The sequence below is a fragment of the Lepidochelys kempii genome, chromosome 7, assembly GCF_965140265.1.
Source record: "Lepidochelys kempii isolate rLepKem1 chromosome 7, rLepKem1.hap2, whole genome shotgun sequence".
Taxonomy (NCBI): Eukaryota; Metazoa; Chordata; order Testudines; family Cheloniidae; genus Lepidochelys; species Lepidochelys kempii.
In genome coordinates, this window is record NC_133262.1 from 77,429,979 (window position 1) to 77,446,270 (window position 16,292).

General features: G+C 40.6%; 1 protein-coding gene across 3 annotated transcripts; it reads left to right on the forward strand.

Moving 5' to 3' along the window:
- The first annotated feature begins 285 nt into the window (after positions 1 to 285).
- On the forward strand, positions 286 to 14,380 carry CDK1 (cyclin dependent kinase 1). Of its 3 annotated transcripts, none has more exons than XM_073353409.1 (8): positions 286 to 497; positions 3,462 to 3,517; positions 5,076 to 5,232; positions 7,489 to 7,612; positions 8,196 to 8,366; positions 9,200 to 9,363; positions 9,493 to 9,634; positions 14,069 to 14,380. In XM_073353409.1, exons 2-8 carry the CDS (start codon positions 3,481 to 3,483, stop codon positions 14,183 to 14,185), a joined length of 912 nt encoding a protein of 303 aa, XP_073209510.1. In that variant the 5' UTR covers positions 286 to 497; positions 3,462 to 3,480; the 3' UTR covers positions 14,186 to 14,380. The 3 variants fall into 3 exon arrangements, with proteins under 3 accessions (XP_073209510.1, XP_073209508.1, XP_073209509.1); XM_073353407.1 differs by having other exon boundaries at positions 286 to 459; XM_073353408.1 differs by having other exon boundaries at positions 286 to 394.
- Positions 14,381 to 16,292: the final 1,912 nt, after the last annotated feature.

The window sequence follows — 16,292 nt, forward strand, 5'->3', positions numbered from 1 at the left end:
AAGACTCTCTTTAAATAAAGCCCAAAGCAAGGAGCCTTGGCACCTGTAAGTGCTGGTAGAAGTACCAGTAAGACTTTCTTGAGTTTTGAAAGGACCCGCCCACATTACAATACCTGCTCCTTGCCTTCGTATTAGAAATCAGTGGGACGCTCAAAAGCATTTGCAGGTTGACGAGCCCGGCCGCGCTTCTCCGCGAAGACCGCCTTTCAGCTTGTGTTTGGCGCCTGCCCAGGCGTGCCTGCTGATTGGCCGCTTTGAATATCTCGGCGCGACGCTATTGGTGGAGCGGGGGCTGCTTCGCGCGGTTAGTTCGAATCGGCCCCACAGCGGCGCTTGCAGCGTCCTCTTGCCGTGGCTCGGTGTGTGGGGGCTGTTCTTGCAGCAAGGGAGGGAGGTGAGTGATCGACCGACCGTGCCGCTGCTGCTCGAGCCCGGGCCCGCGGGGCGAGGCGAGGCGAGGTGAGGCGCGGGGCCGGGCCCAGGCCCAGGCCGGCGAGGTGCGGGGGGGCTTGTACCGGGGGCTGTTTAGGAGGCAGGGCGCCTCTCCGCCTGGTGACTTGCCTGGGCAGAGGGGGCTTGAGCCGGCTCCTGGGCAGGAGTCCGGGGGATCGGTCCCCCCGTCCTGAGCGGGGGGTGGGCAGTGGGGGAGGAAAGGGCCCCTCTCTCCCCGGCCCCCACCGGCAGGATGGCAGGCCGGAGACCGGGTGGCTGGCGCTGGGCCGCGCCAGGGCATCGCCTCTGTTTGTTTCCGTGCGTTCAGAGCCAAGCAGCGAAGGAGCCGGCGGCGGCCCCTGGGGCGATGGCAGCTGTCTGGCAAGGGCAGCCGCTGGGTCCTCCTGTTTCATTTCACGCCTCCTGTATCTCTGCCGTGCGGCGCTCCAGCGCCCGGCTCTTGCTCAGTTACATGTTGCCTTCCCAGGGCTAATGGCAGAGGCAACTGTTGCTAAGAGTAGGAGCAAATTGCACGTCAGTTTCATATATTAAATGCACCCATATTAACGGAGTGTAGCAGGAGGAGTGTGTTTAAAATTTTAAAATCCACTTGTTCTTTTGAAAGATGCTAAATCCCTGGCCTTACTTGTAACCACATCCGGCCAACGAGGCCCGGAAATTTTAACAAAAAATTAAGCTTTCTAGCTCATACCATGCGAAGGTAAACAAACACCACAATCGCTGACAAATATACCAGACACTAAGTGGAGCACCCTAAAACTAACACACTTCTGTCTGAACTCACTGCTAGTAGATAAAAAGTAATGACCAAATAATGTTAATTGACAGAGATTAGAAAGGGGAAATACTTTAGTTTGTCTTCTTTGAGCATTTGTTTATAGTCAGCTTCACTCTTTCCCTGCTCATAGAAAGCTTCCTGTGCGTGGTGTGTTTTTTCTAATATAACAGCACAGAAGAGCAAGAGTTAAATTAGGAAAATGTAAATAAAACCATAAACCGCATTGGGATTCCTGAGCAGGAATAGTATCTGAATGACTGCTTTAAACTGTCAGGTTGATACTGCATCTTAAAACACTTTCAGTTTTCATAATCTAACTGGTAACATTATTTTAAAACACTATATGAATGTTAATGTGATAACTTTGTATGAAAACACTGTAGGAATTCATGGCACATAGACACATGATGGAAAGGCCTCTGCCCCAAAGAGTTTTTCTTTTACTGTGTTCTCATATGTTTGTAGTAAAATTGTCTTTGGGCAGAATTACTTATTTTTTTAACTCTTCTACCCCACCTCCCCACCCCCTTTTTAAACCCGAATTAAAATGTTGGGCGATCAGGTTACCAACCTCATAGCCACCCCCAAGACATTCTTTAAGAAAAAAAGTTTCTTCCTCTAGAAGACTTCAGAGAATGAGCCTGTCAAACTATGTAGAGATTTATTTTGTGAGCCCTTGAAATAACTTGTGTTAAGGGTGTACTATTACCACATCAGTTTGAAAACAATCTTCATTGTTATAGTAAAGTTGTTTGAACAGTACTCACCCATGGGCCTGATTCTCCTTCCCTTTCCTCCCTTCCCCATCTACAGATTTAACTGTTTACTTCTTTATCAAATTGTATCAAAGTAAATCAGGTAAATGCCAATAATGATACATTAAATTCTTTCCAAACTTAATGTCTCTGGTTAGCAGTGTCACATGAAATGGATTGAGAAGTTGTACAGAAAATTATGTATGACATCTCCATCATGTGTTTAAACTTCTCCCCGTATCCTTGTCCCTAAGAATCTTCCTCCTCTACCTTCACCTTAGTCTAGGACAGTAGTGGTGCTTGAGGTTTTTACTATTGTGACTTTTCTTATCAATGCAAATATGTTCAGGGCCCCTCTTTACTGTGTATTAGAGAAAATATTCATATATCTCTATTGATTAAATGTCAGACTATTAAAGTATAAAGTACAAGTTCTTTACTGTGAGTGAATTTGATGACCTTGGTGCAAAGGAAGCAGGATCTTTGGGTGGGTACATGGTGGGGAGCACTCTTGGGGTGCATCCGATAGTTCACAAAAGCTTATGCTCAAATAAATTGGTTAGTCTCTAAGGTGCCACAAGTATTCCTTTTCTTTTTACTCTTGGGGCAGCCTCTCTTATGCTTCCCATTATTCCCTCTTCACTGCCAAAATGTTTCGCTCTCCTCCCTACTGTTAAGGTTCCTGCCTCCTCTCTGTTCATTGTTTGTTCCTCCTGCTGGTGTCCAACCATTTCACTGCCCTTCGTGATAGTACTGCAAAGTGCTGTCAAATGCGAAGCAAAAAGACATTATACTTTGTCAATTTTTTTCTATTTCCCACCCCCAACTATTTACATACCAAAAAATGCAATTTTTCTTCTGAGGGGTCTCTGCCTATTTCCACTTGTGGTGTAAGCCTGTCCTCATGTCAGCAATCAAAAGAAACTAAGGGGCAATTGCGGGCCACTCTTCCATTTGTATCTTCTGACCATGATGTGAGAGGAAGGGTGACAGACCCCAGTGGACACAGCTAGAAAATTCCAAACTCACAGCTCTCAAGTATGAATATGCAGAGGCAACACTCAAAGAATTATAGTTGTTTAACAGTAACTTCTTGTCTCACGATCACTGCATCCCTGTTATGCACCTCCACCGCCTATCCTAAAGTCTTACACTGTTGTGAGTGGTTGGAACCCTGAATAAACGCTGTTTTGGGGGTTTTTTGCTTTGTCGTGGAGGAGTGAATAGTAAGGGAAATGTCTTCCCTGCTACTTTGTCATAACTGAGTTGGATGAATCCAAGTTTAAGCAGGATACAAAGCTTATGTGCACATTCAGAACCTTCCCAAACTAATCTAATGTCTCACTATATAATATATATTGGTGTCCGGGGACCAGCCATATATTCAATGGCTCCTTTGTATTCTGCTTTTAGGATAGCAACCACTTACCTCTGGTTTTGTTGTCTCTCCCCTCCCTTCCCCCACTCATTTCAAGGCAATCCTAACAAATAGCAATGGATGACTACACAAAGATAGAGAAGATTGGTGAAGGTGAGTAACACTTGATTGATGATCCTTTCCACTATGTAATTTTACTTATCAATTTGTTTGATACTGAAGAAAGCTTATTCTGGAGCTATATCATGTCTTAGTACACTTAAGCTCCTGGATGAATCTGTACAGAGCCACAAAGTAAGATCTGACCAGATGAATCTGTGGCTCATCAAAATAAATGAGTGCACAAGTGCATTCAAGCATCTTTGTATGGTGCCAATGGAGTAAGTGCAATCTTCTACCTGTGGTGTCAGTTGCCTGCATTCATGTTGAGGATTATCTGTGCACATCTCAGATTGTATTCCACCCCTAACCCTGAGAAGAGTGGGAGGAGAACAGACTGTAGGCTTTGAGGTCTGCCCCTATACAGTTCAAGACCTTTTGGCTCCCTTAAAATGTGATGCATTGGTTGGGCCACAGATTGTGCTGTGGCATAAAAGCAGTTGTGTCCTGTTTACATTCTCTTCTGGGGGCACATGTAGAAGAGGAGTAGTATCAGTTTCTGGTACATCCTGCCCCTGGACTACATCCTGCCCGTGGAAGTGGTATGATCTGATACCTTTCATTTAACTGTGAAGATGCTAAGTCAATGGCACTGCTGTGCAGAAGTAATGTTAGTCTATTGTAACGCACACACAATAGCACATTGCTGTGGAAGGAGGTCACTTTTGTGCTGCGTATTGAGTTCCTCTGTGCAGGTATTATCCACGTTCTTTGTGCTTTAGTTTAAGCAGTTAGAGACCACTTTATAAAGTAGAAGATTATATACTGTCTTTCCATAAACTCCAGATTTTATGTTGACTTGAGATTTTGCACTAAGTTCTTTGGCCTAATGAGACTTTGCAACAAATTGTCTCTGGCCTTATGAGAGAGAATGGCTAAACCTAGAGTCTATTCACTTTTGTAAATCTGCTTGTTATGGGAAATCACTGTTGTAAAATACTTACATACTGTACTGTATGAAGTTATGAGCCTTCTGAAGTATTACATAAGCATATATGCAAAGATCTTTTAAAAATATGGGTTTGTTTTCCTGTTAAAGAATTTCAATCTTGTGTATCAGCTCCAATTTAAAAAGTATGAAAACAGGCCACCTTTTAACAATATCTCTTTGTACACCTTTCATTTTAGCATAACAAAGCTAACTTTATTGGGAACAAAGGTACAAAAATCCCAGTTTAAAACAAAACTAGCTTCCTCAAAATTCAGACACTCTCTATATGGCTCAGAATTTGATTTGTGGAAGTAATCCCAAAGTTTTAATTGGTCTTTCCCAGCTGCCAAAAACACACCTTTTCTGGCCATTAATGGCACTATCCACTTCTGGCATGCAGCACATAAAACATCACTTATAGCATAGATACAGAAAATGAAATACTAACCTTATCCAGATTGAAGTGTCTGGTTTCATTGCAGTGATTCTTTATGTAGAACAAAGCCTTATTTCATCTGAAATGACTACACATGACTTGATCTGTTCTTAAAAGTTCACAGTGTGGTTTAGTGTGTGCCAACTTTTTTTGTTTTGTTTTGTTTTGTGTGTGTGTGTGGTCAGGTACCTATGGTGTTGTGTATAAGGGTCGACACAAATCCACAGGCCAGGTGGTTGCCATGAAGAAAATTCGACTAGAAAGTGAGGAAGAAGGTGTTCCCAGTACAGCAATCAGAGAAATTTCTTTACTAAAAGAGCTACACCATCCCAATATAGTCTGGTATGCATGCAATATTCTCAGATTTAAGCCAATTTCTCTATTGGGAAGGGCTCCCTCTCTCCTCTCATGTCAAATCTGATTATTAAATACTCTCCAGTGAAAGAGTAGGGCCTTGCTTTTGCTTCAGACTGAATTTCTCATAGCTACAAATCTTCTGTACAGCCCCAGATAATGACTTTTTCCTCTGCACATCCTTATTACTTAGTGTCTTTCTGCTCTTCTTCCCACTCCCTCCTCCACCCACCACTTTGGGAATCTTCCAAGATTCTCATTTGTCACTTTGGAATCTGTACAGCATAGCTATCCCTTTTCCAGCTAAATAGAAAGGGATGTCAAAAGATAAAATTCATTATAGACAAGTGTAAAATATTTCACTTAAGAAGGAAAAATCAAATGCACAACTACAAAGCGGGGAATAACTGGCTAAATGGTAGTACTGCTGCCAGGGATTTGGGGGTTATAGTGGATCACAGATTGAATATGATGCAGTTGCAAAACAGGCTAATATTCTGGGGTGTATTAACAGGAGTGTCATATGTAAGACACAGGACGTAATTGTCCTGCTTTACTTGGCACTGGGGAGGCCTCAGCTGGAATATTGTGTCCAGTTCTTGGTGCCACATTTAAGGAAGGATGTGGACAAACTGGAGAGAGTCTAGAGGAGAGCAACAGAAATTATAAAAGGTTTACAAAATCTGACCTATGAGGAAAAGTTAAAATTAGGCTTTTTTCTTTTTCTTTTTCTTGAGGGGAGTGGGGGGGGGGGGAAACTGAGTGGGAACCTGATAAATCTTCAAATATGATCAGGGTTGTTACAAACATGATAGTGATAAATTGTTCTCCATGTCTACTGAAAGTAGGACAAGAAGTAATTGCCTTAATCTTCATCAAGGGAGATTTAGGTTCGGTATTAGGAAAAACTTTTATGACTATTAGTATAGTATGGAATACACATCCAAGGGCGACCATGGAATCCTCATCATTGGAGGTTTTTAAGAATAGGTTAGACAAACACCTGTCAGGGTGTTTGGTCCTGCTTCAGTGCAAAGTGCTGAACTAGATGAACTTTTGAGGTCCCAGCCCTACATTTCTACGATTTTATGACTCCCTTCTGGAATCAGTTTATGCTGTGTTATGCAGTGAGCCATGAAGATCTCCTGATACTTCAAAACTGCAAGTAACTTACCTGACCCGAGTGACTGATCACTAACATGGTTTTGCTTGAGTCCTGGCTGTCTGAAGGGTTTGCTTTGTTTTTGCGGCTGATATTTTAAAATATATAGCTGTTTGATAGTGCACTTTCATAATTGGTATAAATCTGAGAGCTGTAATTAAAATTTGGGGTATTGGAAATCTTTGAATTTATAGTAGAATTGCTTGACCTTAGAAAACCATTTAATATATTTTGCCTCTAAAATATTCACTTATTCTTCATCGGATATTCAGATCCTATTTGGCTTAACTGGGGCTTTAGTTGATAGAGATGCTCACCAGTTAAGATTAAAGATGTCTTTGTCTTGTGTGTAGGTTCAAATCACAATCCACATCTTGTTTTCTTATTTGGAAGGGGACCATAAAAACCGCTAAATTACAAGTCCTGTTTTAGGTTCCAATCTTTCACTGGGCTGTCCACATGTAGACCACTTCTCTCACATGGAGTACCACTGAAATAGGAGTCTGCTTATGTAGAGCTCACTGAGATTGGGCCCATAATATAGTTATTTAGGCACTGATCAAACCCCTATGGAAGTAATTGTCTTCAGTGGAAGTTAGAATAGGGCCTTTACTTATTTTCAAAAGTTTCACTAGTACCTTGTTTGCCATTTTTAAAAAGAGAGCCCTGTCCTTTTTTTGAGTGTATCTGCTTCCCAGAATCTTTTTCTGGATGATGATAGAGCACTGTTCCCTCCTGCCTAGAAGATTGAATTCTTAGTTTCATGTTGGCCTGGCACTACCAGTTTCATTAATAACTTCACATGTGCCTGATCTCTCAAATTGCACTGAATCTCATTGCTTGACAATACTGCTGAGAGGCTAAATAACCTTGACTCATGCCAGCTCAGATGAAAGCCAAGAGAAAACCAGTGGCTTTGTGACAATGTGGAGGAATAGCCTCAGCTAGGAAAGTGCTAAGCAATTCTAAGCTCTGAGATTCTTGGAAAAGTGCTTGAGCAGTAATGTCCGCTTGCATCTGTGTAAGGCTTTCAGGGGAGGTGTAGTATTGAGTTAATGTATCATAGATATATTTTTCATTAGTCTTCAGGATGTGCTTATGCAAGATTCAAGACTGTACCTCATCTTTGAATTCCTTTCTATGGATCTCAAAAAATATTTGGACTCTATTCCATCTGGCCAGTATGTAGATTCCATGCTTGTTAAGGTAAGGAGTCAATATAGTAACTATCAGTGTCACTATAAACTTCATCTTGTATTTTAAAGATATATATGGAAAGAGCAAACTGTGAAATCTGCCATGCTGGAAACATTATCTGTTTTGTTTCTTTGTTTGTTTGTTTTTAAATAATACTTCAAACTGCATGACTACTTTTGATGTTTCTTTCCTTTCACCCCTAAGGAGGGGAGACTTGGGAACAATTGGCTGGTATCATTAAGGAGTGGACCTTCTGAATCTTAAATCTGACATTCTTTGTCTAGTGCACCCTCAAATTTTTTTAGATGTATTTCAAAACCTAAAAATGACTTAGTTCTAACGCAAGCATTTGAATAATGGACAACTGTTACATATCTTTTTTGCATTAATCATAACAGTGTTGCCTTCATGAAGAGAATTGTGTAAAGTTTACTCACTGTTTGCAACGTTATGGCTCTTAGCTGACCATTTCTATAGTATGTCAACTCTAGTGGCAGATCTGACATAAGCAAATAGTGCCACATGATGCAGAACAGTAGTTTGCAGTAAAGCTAATTTTATTTTTTTCCCTTCTCTTATTTCACTCCTGCAGAGTTACCTGTACCAAATCCTGCAAGGTATTGTATTCTGTCATTCAAGAAGGGTTCTGCACAGAGACTTAAAGCCTCAAAACTTGTTAATAGATGATAAAGGAGTAATTAAATTAGCAGATTTTGGACTGGCAAGAGCCTTTGGGATCCCTGTCCGGGTATATACACATGAAGTAAGTGAATTGCAGTGTTTTTTTCCATAAGTGACACAACGAGGGTTTGTAGGCACTATGATAATGCGTATAATAAATAACTCACATTCCAGTTACTCTCTCTTCATTAATAGCTTCTTTGACAAAATGCTAACTGCTAATATGAAGTAGCTAAAAGGATACTGTCTACTAAGAAAAGAATTATTCTGAAAACTTTATCTTAAAATTACATTTCAAAAAGATGACTATAGCAGTGAGACTACTTTTTCCATTTCAATTTGTGCATTTGACAGTGGCAGCTTCACTGTAGTCATTTCTCTCTTACTCTGATAGACACGTTTTGATAAGCGTGACAACAGTGTGGTTGTAATAAAATGGTAGGTTGAGGGATGAATCTTGAGAGTAGGTGGTACTTATAACTTTTAAACTGACTTTTTCAAGTTTATTATTTCCACTTACCCTGAGGTGCTCTGAACTACATCATCTAAAAAATCTCCCATTGGAATCAATGGGAGTTCTGCCGTGGATCATAACAAACATACAGAGTGTGACTTTCTGTCAAAATGCTAACAAAAATAGTTAAATTTGTTTGTTCCTGGCTGATAAACATACAAATATATCCACTCCTCAAAGAGAGCAGGGTGTAATTACTGCAGATAGTGCTATTCCAAATAAATCAATAGGTTCCAGTTGTAGTAGTTTAGTTGGCAACAGTTCCGGTTATATTTTATTAAAAGAATTAATGTATTTGGAACAATTTTCCCACTGGAAGATGAAGAGCCATACTTTTATACAACCAGCTAGAAGATTTAATGCAACTATAAATTACAAATAAGAATTTCCTTGTGCAATAGGTAGTGACACTGTGGTACAGATCTCCAGAGGTGTTGCTAGGATCTGCTCGTTACTCAACTCCTGTAGATATCTGGAGCATAGGTACCATATTTGCTGAAATAGCAACTAAGAAACCACTCTTTCATGGAGACTCTGAAATTGATCAACTCTTCAGAATCTTCAGGTATTTAAGACAAAATTTTTGCTAAATACATAGTAATGCAAAGAATGCTTTATGAAGCTATACTCTGCATAACATTCTAATACAATTGCTCGAATACAAATTATCAGCTCTTTGCTTATTCTTTTGTAGAGCTTTAGGGACACCCAACAATGAGGTATGGCCCGAAGTGGAATCCTTGCAAGACTATAAGAACACATTCCCCAAGTGGAAACCTGGCAGTCTGGCGTCTCATGTCAAAAACCTAGATGAAGATGGACTAGATTTACTCTCTGTAAGTGGCCTTTTCTTCTAAGTATCTTCTCAAGGAGGCTATTGGGGGTTAAAAGTACCTGGTGTCTTCTAAGGTATCTAAAACCAACTTAATCCATCTTGGTATAACTATAATGCAAAGGTGCTTAAATTCTGCAATAGTAAAGGCCATGCAGGCAGCTTGCTGGGAGTTTAGAAACTGTGCCTAATTAGCATATTTATCTATTCTACTTCCTTGATGGATAGCAAACTTTGGTCTCTGGACCATTAGAATAATCACTTGATCTCACCTTCATAGCTATAGGTAAGCAAGAGGGCAGCCAGAGCTTGTTTTATATTAGTGAGTCAGAGAGGCAACTTAAACCTGAAGTTTTAAATACTTGTCATTGAAGACTACATGGCTCTTCCGGGCTGTACATTGAATTCCTAGTTTCTTGGCCAAATTATAGTTTGTTATAGCATTCTATTTATCCTGAGTCATCCTTTAGCTTGGACTTTTTTGAATAAGATCTATTGAGTGTTTTGTTTGCACTCTTACCTCTGGGCCAAAAGATTCAGCTTCTCTGCCATGGTTGGACTTGTTCAGCTCTTTACACAATACACAACAAGAGGAATTCATAGCCACCTTGTGTTTCGATCTTGCAAAGTAAGCTGGGGCCACTCTGGTCATTACTTGGATGGTAATCAGGTGTGTTAGCGATGTATCTGGCGCTTTTAAAGTTATATTGAACCAATGTTTGGTTTGTGGAATTGTACTGCTGGAATTGTCGTTTTTTTTTTTTTTGTTTTTTTTTTTAAGGAAACTTCAAAACCATTTGAACATTTCAAAACCAGTTCCTCAGTTTGTCATACTTAGAACTGCAAGCCCAACCCTTCCCCTACTCTTTACAATCTGTAAAACACTGGATTAAATTTGGGGCGGGGGGGAGAATCCTGCCTTTTTCTACTTTTTCATATGGAAAATATCAGGTTTTCATTTGCCTCTTTGGAGGGCCTTAGCAAAATCTTTAGAAATCAATAATGATGTAACCTAGGATTCTTGGACAGCCTTAGACTTGGCATCCTTTATTCTCTTAGTGGGGATGAAAGGCTGCAGCTCAGGTTGCAGCCCTGTGTGATGTAACTATTCATAGCCTGGGATTTTTCTGTGGCCCTCTAACAAAGAAGGGAGGGAAGACCTGCATTTCAAATGTGGGGTGTGGGGAAAAAAGTGCCAACTTTTTCCTGAATCTTGAGACACTGATCTCAATACCTCTGTGGAACAACACAGCACTTGGCAGTGGTAGTGTGTAAAATCCCTACTGTAGATTCGCTTCACCAGTGCAGCTTAAGTTGATATGAAGGCCTTGGTCTTCCCTCACTTTTTTTAGGATGACCTGTGACCACAAAAACATTAAATGAAAGAGTAAGGGTGATGAATCTTTAACAAGGTCTTCCTTTCTCTGTAATCTCACTAATAATAGAGTTTTTAAAAATCCCTCTCTTGTGTGATCAGTATTTAACTAGTTCTGCAGTTATCAGTCTTCCAGCTTAAAGAGTACCCAGACTTCTAAGGTAAAACAAGCAGAACATATAATAACGGAGGGGTGGCCAGGCTAAATTTGAGTGAGTGTCGTTGTGACCTGGCGCATGGGGTTGCAGACTCTTCGATGCTGGGATTGAAAAATACTGCCCTGAAAACTTTGTGGATATTAATGTATGTGTTAAAAGGTTTCCTTGCCTATACACAGTTAGACAACAGCATCAAAGCACTAATTGTCTTTAAAACACAAACCCCTTGATTGGAATTAAAGTATTGATGGCCCCAGTTCCATCTAGATTACACTGGAAAGTCCCAATCACACAGGGGGAGGAAAGCTCCAAGTCTAAAAGAAGAAAAAGTTTGGGGGGTCATGAGTCAAAAAAGGTTGAACCTGTGCGCTAGCATAAGGAAGCAAAATAGGGCACAAACCAATACTTTGTCACTGTCAACAATCTTTAATACGTGATAATCTAAAACACATCATAAAGCAGAAACTTTTTTTGTTACATAATTTGTGTACATATACTTGTGCAGATTTATAAAATGCCTATCGAGCTGGCTCCCTCACTACCTTGTGTGTCAAGACTAAAGGACACGTATTTCACAGTGGAGAATTTTGTTAACAAAAAATCCAACAGTGTTCTCCATTTCATAAGTCAACCAACAGTGTCAATAGATAAAGAATCTGAAATCCAAATTTAGCTCAGATTTCAGGCACTCATATCTGCAAAATGTAGCTTGCTAAGATAAAGCCATACATTAAACTAGGATATGAAGATGGAAATGTTTCTAGTCTTAATCACTTCCCTGATCATATTCAACTTCCCTGATAAGAAGTAAAAAGGATATGCTAATGATATCTAATAAAGCAAAATTGTCTAAGTTTGGAGTCATACAGGACAAAAGCAAATTTTTCATCAATTAAAGTTACACAAAAAAGACAGTTAAATTTCTTAACAATCACTGGTCAAAACTCAACAGACAGGACGATTCTACTTGAAAGATAGCAGCACAGAGTGTAAAATTGTCTGAGAGGTTCCTGTATCTCAGAGGTTAACTGGCAGTGCCTTCCAATATGGCTTTCATATCTGAGTTACATATTTGGGCAGTCAGCACTTCAAGGCTTGTAAGGCTTTCTGGTAGCTAACTTATAGATTTAATAGTAGTGCTACATGCAGTTGAACCTCAGAGTTACAAAATGACCAGTCAACCACACATCTCATTTGGAACCAGAAGTACGCAGTCGGGCAGGAGCAGAGACACCCTCCACCCCTTCCCCCCTAAAACAAGCAAATACAGTACAGTACTGTGTTAAATGTAAACTACTAAATAAAGACGAGATTAAAAAAAGACTTGACAAGGTAAGGAAACTATTTCTGTACTTGTTTCATTTAAATTAACCTGGATAAAAGCAGCATTTTTCTTCTGCATAGTAAAGTTTCAAAGCTGTATTAAGTCAATGTTCAGTTGTAAACTTTTGAAAGAACAACCATAAAGTTTTGTTCAGAGTTACAAATGTTTCAGAGTTATGAACAACCTCTGTTCCCACGGTGTCTGTAACTCTGAGGTTCTACTGTAGATGCTTTTCCCATAAGTACATCAACTCCCAAAATTAACTAATATAGGTTGTGAGTGTTCATTAGAAAACCCTATTTTTCAGGGATGTAACTGAGCTGTAACATGTTATTTAGGACTAAAACGTGATACACAAGTTCTAAAGCCAGAAGCAATATTTACTTTTCTATTTTATAGAACTGTTTAGCCAAATGAAGTTCAGGGCTTGGAAATTCAAAGTGGGAGACCTCCCAGTAGAGACAATGATTACATTTTAAAAATATTCAAGGACTTGCTATTTTGTAGTGGGTACCTTGATCCTCAATTATCCCTCTGCCCACCTTCCAGAATCTGAATTGGCTCTTTTGAGGCAATGCTCCTTGTCTTCCTTGGTAACTTGGAGAGAGAGAGAGAGAGGGAAGTCGGGAGGATTTGGAGGGAAGAGGTAGGTGGACCTCTGGGAGTTCCCTATCAAAAGCATACCTTTTAGCTGAAAAGAGGTTACAGCAAAGGAAAGACCCATGCCCTGCTTGTCTTAGTTTTGGGACTGACATACCATGGAGTTGTCCCGCTGAGTTTAAGTTTTTAATCTAACATAAATGGTTCCTTATGTGGCCTAGAAGGCCCTTGAATGCCATAGTAACTAAAATGATTCCTTTTCTCCTTATGTTTAAGGAGTACTAAAAGTGTGGGGAGACTAATAATACACTGTATGTAACATCTGTGCTGAATCTTTCATCTTTGTTCTGTGGGAGCAAAATCTTGCCGTTTTAAGCTGTTTACAAAAAATCCCTGATCTGACTTAACCCCATCTACATTGAACACACTTACATACCTCTCAAACTGGGTTTCACGTTTAACTGCTCACTCATATGCACAAATACAAACTATTTTATATGTATTAGTACAAACATTGACTGTCAAACTGTCAACTTCACATATGTTTAAGAATACTGAATTTAGGGAAACAAATATTAACTATTGTGCCTCTTCACGCACTTCTTAAAAAGCGTGGAATACTTGATGATATTCTGCAGGGTGTTAATTGCACTATCAGGAAACTAAAACTAAGGCAAAGGCTGCCATGAGGTACCCAGAGTTACTTTTAAAAGCATGCCTAATGCAAACAGGTGAACTACCAAACATAGTGGCTTGGTTACTAAACCAGAGGGCAAATGAATGCATTTGTCTCATATTTTGAAGTTCTAAGAATTGCTGTATTTGAGATGTAGGTTGAAATACCTTTTAAATGAAGCTTCTTAGTCAAAGTGAGCTTGGAAGTCATTGCATATAGGAGAACTCCTTTTTCTGTTTTATTAAAGTATTGGCAGATGAAGCTCAACCATGCTTTATAAGTAACTAAACTATTTTTATCCCCAGAAAATGTTAATTTATGATCCTGCAAAAAGAATCTCTGGCAAAATGGCCTTGAACCATCCATACTTCGATGACTTGGACAAATCCAATCTTCCAGCCAATCAGATTAAGAAATTCTGATTCACCATTGGACTAAATCCACCTGAGTGGTCTGAGCAAAATAATTAATCGTGACATTTTTACTATTGAGTCTGTCTAATTTTTTTGTTTTTGTATGTGTCTGTCCTTTCTGCTCTAAAATTGCAGCTGTATTTAGCGTGTCTTGGTTTAAATATTAAATGTAAATAAATATTAACCTATTATTAGTGCTGAATTTAAATACAATGCAAATCTTGCTGCTATTAATGCAGTCCACTGTTTCTACAAATAAAGCTTTAAATCCTCCACTCTTTTGCTGAATTCTTTCTGAACCACAGATGGGGGAGTACCCAAATATGAAATCTCAAGATATTACAATTCTGTTGCTTTGCTCCTCATTCATTACTAATGAGGTAATACCCCACATAAGGAATTCAGAGGTAGACCAGTGCTGTTGCTGGAGTCTCCAGGACCATACTGTGCCCTTCAGCTCAGGCAACCAGATTTTCTGCCTCCAGTAGATGAACAAATTGGCACTTAATTTCTTCCGACCATTTTGTTTTAAAACCTTGATTTTTATTTGGTTTTGGGCAGTCGTGACTTCTCCTCTGCTATCTACCCAATGCAAATGTGGTGATTTCAACTATATGGATGTGGTGCTGCACAACCTCTCTCTCGGACTCCTCCATCCCCACTCTGGCAGTGCAAAGCTGTCCTACAAGCACCTGGCTTAAATCTCAGCCTTATGTCCTGGAGACACATTCCCTATGTGAGGCAACATTTACAAGCTCTACAGAAAGTGAATTATGACTAGCATGTTCCCAGCCAAACCTCTCACTGCCAGGATACAGAGCTCAGTCAGACTAGCATGTCAGGTCTCCACACTAGCCTGAAGAGCCAAGTCTCCAATACAGAAAAGCCTGATCAGGAGCTTCTGAGGTTTCAGGGGGAAAGTCTGAAGATGAGAAATCTATCTAGCCAACTTAGGGGCCCTGTTCCCTCTCCTCCCTGGACTGGAGAGGGGAATCCCCCTTAAACTAAAGGACCTGGACACTCTCCTCCTCCTCTCCCCCCCGAAACTGAAGTGGGTCCTCAACTCTCTCTGGAAAGAAGCAGAGCTCCTATACAGCTCTCCTTCCTCCCAACATGAATCCCCAGATTCTCATGATACTCAGAGGTAAGTCTTACAAACTCCAGAGACTCTGGGTCCAAAAAGGCAAAAGAAATTACTAATTCCTGCTGTGTGAATGTATTGTTGAACACATGGAGTGAAAAATAAGATACTGAACCCCTTCTCCTTGGCCTCTTTCCCCCTGGGGAGTTCTGGACCTTTTCTCCTATACAGAGGCTCCTGCAGTGTTTGTATCCAAGGGCTTGTCTTCACTACCACATTATATCCACACAGCTGTATAGATGCACTAAAGTGCGCTGTGCTATGGGAGAGCGCTCTCCAATCAGCTTAATTACTCCACCTCAAGGAGAGGCGGACGTTGTGTTGGTGGGAGAGCATGTCCTGACATAACGTATAGACACCGCTTTAAGTCAATCTAACTTACATCACTTAGGGGAGTGGCTTTTTCACACCCCTAAGCGATGTAAGTTAAATTGACTTAAGTGGTAGTGTAGACAAGCTGACAGTTACTGCCCTTCTGTAAGCCTTCACTCCTGTGCAAGCCTGCCTCAGCTTGCAGGTGTAGTCTAATGGGGATTGTGCTTGTCTGGCTTTCAGTCCAAAGACCCTTACTCCGGTAGGGCAAAGGGCTCTGATTCTGAAAGATGAGGGGGTTTCCTGCTCCAAAGGCTGGCTCCACATTAAAGCCTTAGGAGCACTTCAGGAAAGATTGTGACCAGAACAGGTACATGAAGATTCCACTCCCCATGAAGCTGCATCTTCAAGGGATTACAGTGAGGTAAGTGAGAAATTCTTTCATAGAATCAAAATGATTCTAACCTACTGAGTAAAACCTCATGTGATATTAGGTTGCTCCTCTACTACTTGTGTGCTAGCCAGCCTTTGTGGGGAAGGGGCGGGGCAGGTAGCCTTTCATTCTCCTGGGAACCTCTAGCAAGCTACTGCCACAGTCAAGGTGTGTACCAGTACCCCTTCTCTGTGTGGTCCCCAGGACTGGATGAATAGTGTATTAACTCC

Bases quoted from the DNA above. Each gene is read 5' to 3' on its own strand.
- CDK1 (XM_073353409.1), top strand. From the start codon at position 3,481: ATGGATGACTACACAAAGATAGAGAAGATTGGTGAAG. The intron at 3,518-5,075 runs GTGAGTAACACT...GTGTGTGGTCAG, and splicing joins GATAGAGAAGATTGGTGAAG to GTACCTATGGTGTTGTGTAT. The intron at 9,364-9,492 runs GTATTTAAGACA...ATTCTTTTGTAG, and splicing joins CAACTCTTCAGAATCTTCAG to AGCTTTAGGGACACCCAACA.